This window comes from Branchiostoma belcheri, unplaced genomic scaffold (genome assembly GCF_001625305.1).
Source record: "Branchiostoma belcheri isolate BF01 breed outbred unplaced genomic scaffold, Haploidv18h27 scaffold57, whole genome shotgun sequence".
NCBI lineage: Eukaryota > Metazoa > Chordata > Leptocardii > Amphioxiformes > Branchiostomatidae > Branchiostoma > Branchiostoma belcheri.
Window position 1 is genome coordinate 1345560 of NW_017804209.1, and position 6967 is coordinate 1352526.

Genomic DNA, 6967 nt, shown 5'->3' on the forward strand with positions numbered 1-6967 from the left:
TAACCTAAAATGTGCAAGTTGCATTGTTTGAATGTTTGGTCTTTGTAGTTTTTGACGTATACTAATATCTGTAGTGATTTGAGCATACTTTGCAATAAGTCTATTTTCTTTTACTTCAAATTCAGTTAAGAGTTGAGTACAATGAGTTGTGCAGTAGGTGAATATCCAAATTTGGAATTGCCAAAGTTGTCATGTTGATCAAGATCAGCAACTGACCATTCAGCACAGAGGGACGCTTAACTGACCAATCGGCTTGAAGGTCATCTGGATTTAAATTCCAATTGACTTCCAATCAGAATTGTAGTCATGTGGATTCGAATCCACAGTTCACCAATCAGCATGAAGAACTACTCAAAACAGAGCTGTTTATGACCAATCAGAATTGAGAATACATGTGTCAGGAGCCATAAAAATACATTTATCACCACTGCGTACAGAGAATGGTTTGATCCACTTACATTGTAGATTATAGGACTTCTGGGTCATCACACTTTGAAGGGAGGGGGGTACTACATAAGTGCCAGGATGTAGAAGCCATATTGTCTGTAATACATGATTTAGGCACTGTGAAAACCACCACTTGGTTGTTGGACTACTTTTGAAAAAAAAAGATCATCGAATGATTTTTTGTTACCAGATGTTGTGATCAGAAAGTATGTAACATATACTCTTCTCAGGGTATTTTTTTTTTCATTTTCTTTCATGATCTCCGAGGTTAATCCTCAAGAGTCCAATACCCAAGATTTTACCTGTGTACAGCATTACTTTGACTTTTTAGAGTAAACAGTTTCCTTACTAAGGGCACGGCAAATTCAGTTCGTTGTTCCACATCATTATCTGCCAGAAATTGCTTTTTTTTTTACAAGTTTTGGTTTCTTCCTTGTCAGCTTTCGTATATTTTTTTGAAGCCATTTCCCACGAACAGATGCAGGGCTCTAGCCAGCACCCCTTTTCTGTCAATAGCAGGAACTTTGTGGCCTGGGTGACATAGTTTTCTACTACGGAGGATGGCACCCAGACTAGTAACTTTGTGGTGTGTGACGGAGAAATTTCTAAATCAATCCGTCAACCCTGATGAAAAATCTGGGGTAAAAATGTAAAAACATCCAAAGGACCACCACCAACAACTCTCAAAGATTGTGAGCACTCTCCCCCCAGGTCCGATCATGAACCAGAGCTGACAGAAAAATATTTTGAGCTGGCTAGATGGCCTGTACGGATGTTGGCTTTAATTTCAGACTCCCTCCTGCATAAATGTGCCTGATACACTCACATGGCCCACTGTAACCCTTTCCCTACAGCCTAACCCCATAACCAGTACAAATTTGGTGCCAAACTGATAACTTAGCAGGCTGAAATCTTGCCGTTCAAACTTCGAGTTGAAAACCCTATTAGAAAATGAAAACTATGCAGAATTATAATGTGAAAAGAAGAGACTTGTGCTTACAAACGATGAGCTGAACTTGTTTTGCCCTGAAACTAAAGAGAAGTGATTTTAGTGAGAGCCAACTTTGTATGTAGAGACAAGCAATATAGATGTACTATATCATATTTTGCCAAGTGTTTATACTTTAACCATAGTTTTTACTGGACTGTAAAGTTACATTATTCAGTGATATTCGCCACACAAATTTTACTGTTCATTTACTGGTCACTTTTCATCTGGAAAAAAATTTGCTTGCAGATGATATTTAATTTACATCATATGATGAGATTTAAAATATTGTGCCTCATGCAGTACCATTCTGTGTTGCCAGGGGGCAATAGCAAGTTGTGGCACTTTGAAAGCAGTTTGTAAGTTACGCCAAAGCAGTTACTCAAGGAACTGGATATGATTTTGGAAAAATTCCAGTTGCTTGACTTGAGTAACTGCTTTTTGGCGTATCTTATTACCTGGATGTCTAACCATCATCGACGCAGTTTGTAAGTTGTTCTGGTTGCACAGCTTTCATGCGTTACTTTTGAGGCAAGGTAACATTAAATCATGTAACGTTACCAAAGAAGAAAAAAAAATAAATGTGCAGTTAAATTTTTGTGGCTGTAATAAACAATACCACACGTATGGTATGTAATGTTATTATTACATTATTATGATGTTTGGACCCACCCACCGATTTTCTACTGATGTAGTTTTGTTTTTCAAGTATTGACAATGAATAAACACCACTTCCAAACAGCAACATGTGCAGATGTGACTTATGTATTCATGTGCTTGTGTAACGTTATGTCTTAAACAGTAACGTTAGAAGTAACTGGTTCTATAAGCCTGTATCTCAGGCTTTTTTTTTTAAATTAGGCATTGCTTATAAGCTGTAATAAACCCCACCTACAACCCCTCCATGCAAATCTTGGTCCCAGGCTTTCCGCGAAAGTACATTAACTCCCAAGTATTGCTGTTTCTATTTTAGACTTTCCAGTGAGGCATAGTCTCCACCAGGCTGCAGGCTAAATGAATAGTAGAAATCAATGCAGGCAAATGACCCTCTATGGCCGGTCAACTCCCATGGCCAGGAGCTACATTCTACTATTTATTAGCCTGCATTAAGAGTATGGTGGAGACTAAGTAAGGCACACAATCCTAGCCTAGGCTACAATGGCATCTTATATAATGATCCCAAGTTCAGCTGCAGTCATGAACTAGCTTGGGTCCCAGGCCTTTCATTGATGCATGTATATAATACCTACAGCCCCCTCCATACACTTTATTAGCCAAGGAAGTTCTTGATAAAACTTGTTATAGCTTGATGTTGCTAAAATTTCCAACAGTTAATTGGTCGCGTTAGCAAAATGCGTAAAAAAAAGCCACACAGAATGTTATGAACAAGGCATTTCTGAACAAGACAACTACAGTATATAAAAGCACAGACAAAGGTCAGACAAGGGTCATGAAAAAGTAGGATCAGAGTTCACCGGCTGGGGTGAATGGCATGTTCCAAACACATTATTTGTAGGGGTCGGCGTAGTATTTTAACAATATTTTGTTCAATAACTTACTTACCCCCATGAAAGTTGGGATATGCATTGATTTATGTATTAAACTATGAATAAATAGAACATATTTAGAACCTAGTTACGTTTGTAGGAAACATTTACAAATTTATTTACAAATTTATTTTTCACTTACTAAAAATTGCACTCCCCTACCAAAATGGTACATCCCGTAAACTTTTCAACCACCTGAAGTGGGAGGGTCGCTCCACAAGCGGTGCCGCATCTGTAGTTTATTTACGTTCGCATGTCGACAGTTTTATAGCAAAGGATATTTCTTTTAGAGGATTTTTTCGTCAGAGATGGCTTGGAGGTTAGCTTGTCACCAGTTCCGCATCCAGTTTTGCCGCCACGCGCAAGTGAAACATGTTTTGCAAGGGACTAAAAAAGTCGAAGTGTCGTCTGCGAACACCGGTCGTCTGATCCAAGATGGCGGCGGCTGCCCTGACAAGTTTGTGTGTGCGCGCGAGGGAGTTGGTGGAGTGTTTTCCCAAGGTCAGACCAGAGGTTTTACGTCAAGATCTCACCCAGGTGTGCAGCAGACGCCCTCAGGTGAGCCCTCACGTCGTCTTACGTAGACGCACAAGGTAAAGGGGAGGGGGGGGGTGCTACGGTCAACCCCCTAAATTTCAGAAAGAGAGTGTCATAAATGTATTATTAGGGGTCCCTGTGCAAAGCTAAATTCATGCGAGAAATGCGCTTTACGTATATTATGTTATACATGTATATCTGAAGCACAGGGGAATATAATATTTATTTGTATAATCATGCCCGAAAGCTAATTGCTTTCTCAGTCAAAGACACTATTCGGTACAATACAATGATAGTAGACAGACAACTACTTGTATATGTGTTGACAGACTATATGAGTTGACAGACAAGCATAATACATTTGTATGTGTTGACAGACAACCATAATATATGTATCATATTTCAGACTATGACAGCAATGAAAAGTTCCATAAGTTTGTAGAAAGCTTGTATTTACATAGAAAAATGTATTTAGTTTTGTTTAACGCCACCTTGTCTTATATGTTACTATAATGTTTTGTCATGTCTTGTAAGCAGGGCAAACCCTTTGTAATAATACAAAGGACAATTATACAGAATATCGGTATAATGTCCTTGCCTACAGCTATATAAGGATAGTCACAATTGCACAAATAACCTTGAGTGTGCATGCCTAGTGCCCCCAAGTGGTAAACAAATAGCATCGTAGGATCCCATAGCCCCGTCAAAACGTACAAATGCAATTTATATAGAAACATAGAAAATGTAATATTTGACACAACTTGTCATGAAAGTTCATCTGTGTTGGCACTTGGCAGACCTATATACATGTTGAAAGTTAAAACTTTTTCTCGCCTAGAGCTTTCGACTAGTAACTATGGTCTTCCACAGCAGACTGACCCTGAGGCTTGTCAGGTGGCTTATCATTTGTGTATTAACTAGTATCATTTGACTTGACTTGTATGTTGTAGAATATAGTATAATGCTAGATGTAGATAAAGTCTCACATACCACTGTATTTTCTTTCTTATGTTGTTTGTAACTGCAATTAGCCCTCGGACAAGTATTTGCAATAAACTTTCTATTAACCTCCTTATGCCCTGTGTGAGGCAGCTTATGATGAGGCCTTCAGGAGAGCCAGGGACCAACCAGAAGAGTTCTGGGGGGAGCAGGCTGAGAACATTGTGTGGACTCGGCGCTGGGACAGAGTGTTGGACGCCACAGACCCTGTTCATCCTAAATGGTAGGAAACATGGATACTGGTGCTGATGCCTAGGAAAAAAAAATGTTGTGTTGGCCGATGGACCCTAGAAAAAACTACGGACCCTATAGCTAGCCTTGCCTTTTTTTTGGGTGGACCACTGCAAGGGAGATAAATTTTTCTAGCTGACCGACCTTTTCTACCTCCATGATCTGACACATGGCTGATGAAGCATTGTACAAATTAAGGTTTTCCAGCATTGACATTGGAAATACCCCCCCATGCATGTTTTACTTCGTTAAGCTGTATCGTATGGTTGTTGGATCACTAGTAAGAGATTGCCAAAGACTAATGAAAAAGAAAGAAAAAAATCCCTACTAAATATTTTCAGGACTGAAACAGAAAACAACAACATTTTTTTCCCTAGGCCATACTTCATGCATTGTGTGAAATGGCATATATATATATGTTTATCTAATATCTTTCAATCACTTTGTCTCTGCTCACAGCTAAAGAGGCAAACGAGATGACTCTTCCCTGAACTTGACATTCCCTGTGTGTTGTACCCCAGGTTCCCAGGTGGTGAGCTGAACGTGTGTTACAATGCTGTGGACAGACACGTGGACGCAGGATTCGGCGATCACACCGCCATAATCTACGATAGTCCTGTCACCAACACTGTACAGCACATGTCCTACAGACAGTTTCAGGATCAGGTAGGTCTGTGGGACCAGGGGTTTGGGGTTCGAATCCTTGTAACGACAGTGTAGGACCGGTGGTCCGGGGTTCGAATCTTTGTAAAGATAGTCCTGTCACCAACACTGTACAGCACATGTCCTACAGACAGTTTCAGGAACAGGTGGGTTATATGTAGCCTGGTTACCAAACCTATTATAGCTCCCGAGTCCTACACTCCTCTCCGCTAATTATGGTAGGACTCGGGAGCTATAATAGGTTTGGTAACCAGGCTAGGTTATATGTGTATTACATGCGTGTTACATGTGTGTTAGATGTGTATTAGATGTGTGTTACATGCGTGTTACATGTGTGTTACATAGGATTCTTTATTGACACAACAAAAACGTACAGGGACATTTGTATGGTCTTGTACAACTAAAGATCTAACAAAGTTAAATACATGTATGGATAACTTCATCCTATGTACAGAATACATGTATATGTATGCGGCAAATTAATACAGAATATTACACGTGTGTCATCCCAGGTGTCGAGGTTTGCAGGGTTCCTGAGTAAGGATGGAGTACAGAAGGGCGATCGGATGCTGATCTACATGCCTGTAACATGTGTGTTATATGTGTGTTACATGTGTGTTACATGCATGCGAGATGTGCACTACATGTGTGTTACATGTGTCACATGTGTGTCACATGTGGGTTACATGTGTGTTATGTGTTATCCCAGGTGTCGAGGTTTGCAGGGGTGCTGAGTAAGCATGGAGTACAGAAGGGCGACCGTGTGCTGATATACATGCCGATGACCCCGCATGCCATGGTGGCCATGTTGGCCTCGGCCAGACTCGGAGCTATCCATTCCCTGGTGTTCGGGGGGTTCGGAGGGAAGGAACTCGCAACCAGAGTGGGGCATGCCAAGGTCAGGCTTCAATGTCATTTCTACTTGTTTGATGAATCTTTGATGAACATTTTGGCCCTGGATCAGTCTGGAGCATTCATGATTGTCATTTGAAACCGCAGTCAAACCTTTTGGTGTCCAGCCTTGTGTAATATCCACCTGGCCATTGTATTGAGGCCACTATTGGTCTCTTAGATATTTATGTTCCCTCTCGACTCTAGCATAAGAATCCAGGTACATTTCATTCATTTATTCATTCCTGGTAGCGTATTTTTTAGGAACAAACAAAACCTGACACCTTGGTAAATTAAGGTTAGCCATCCAGGTAACAAGATAGGCTAAAACAGTTACTCAAGCAACTGGATGTGATTTTGGAAAAGGTCAGACGTTTCAGGTAGAATGCACTACCTTTCATCAGTGACACTGGGGAGTTGTCATCAGAAAGCAGGATTATATAAAATATGAACTATTGATTCATATGCAAATAAGTGAAGTCCAAAAGCAAACCTGACACCCTCGACCTTGCCTGTCCCCAGCCCAAGGTGATCGTGACGGCGTCCTGTGGAGTGGAGCCCTCCCGCATCGTGCAGTACCAGCCCATGGTACAGGAGGCGCTGCTGCTCAGTGGCCACCAGCCTGCAAAAGTCATCCTCTACAACAGGCCCACGGTCAGGACCT

General features: G+C 40.9%; 1 protein-coding gene across 4 annotated transcripts in view; it reads left to right on the forward strand.

Annotated features, from left to right (window-relative positions):
• The first annotated feature begins 3171 nt into the window (after positions 1 to 3171).
• LOC109481680 (acyl-CoA synthetase short-chain family member 3, mitochondrial-like) overlaps positions 3172 to 6967 on the forward strand; it is a 24825-nt gene continuing 21029 nt past the window's right edge. For 3 of the 4 annotated variants that reach the window (XM_019784261.1, XM_019784262.1, XM_019784264.1), the window contains exons 1-6: positions 3172 to 3540; positions 4612 to 4741; positions 5271 to 5359; positions 5503 to 5558; positions 6122 to 6310; positions 6826 to 6957. In XM_019784261.1, the coding sequence (XP_019639820.1) occupies positions 3291 to 3540; positions 4612 to 4741; positions 5271 to 5359; positions 5503 to 5558; positions 6122 to 6310; positions 6826 to 6957 (846 nt within the window). In that variant the 5' untranslated portion in view covers positions 3172 to 3290. Of the gene's footprint in view, positions 3541 to 4611; positions 4742 to 5270; positions 5416 to 5502; positions 5559 to 6121; positions 6311 to 6825; positions 6958 to 6967 lie in introns of all 4 variants that reach the window. The other variant, XM_019784263.1, reaches the window with a different exon arrangement.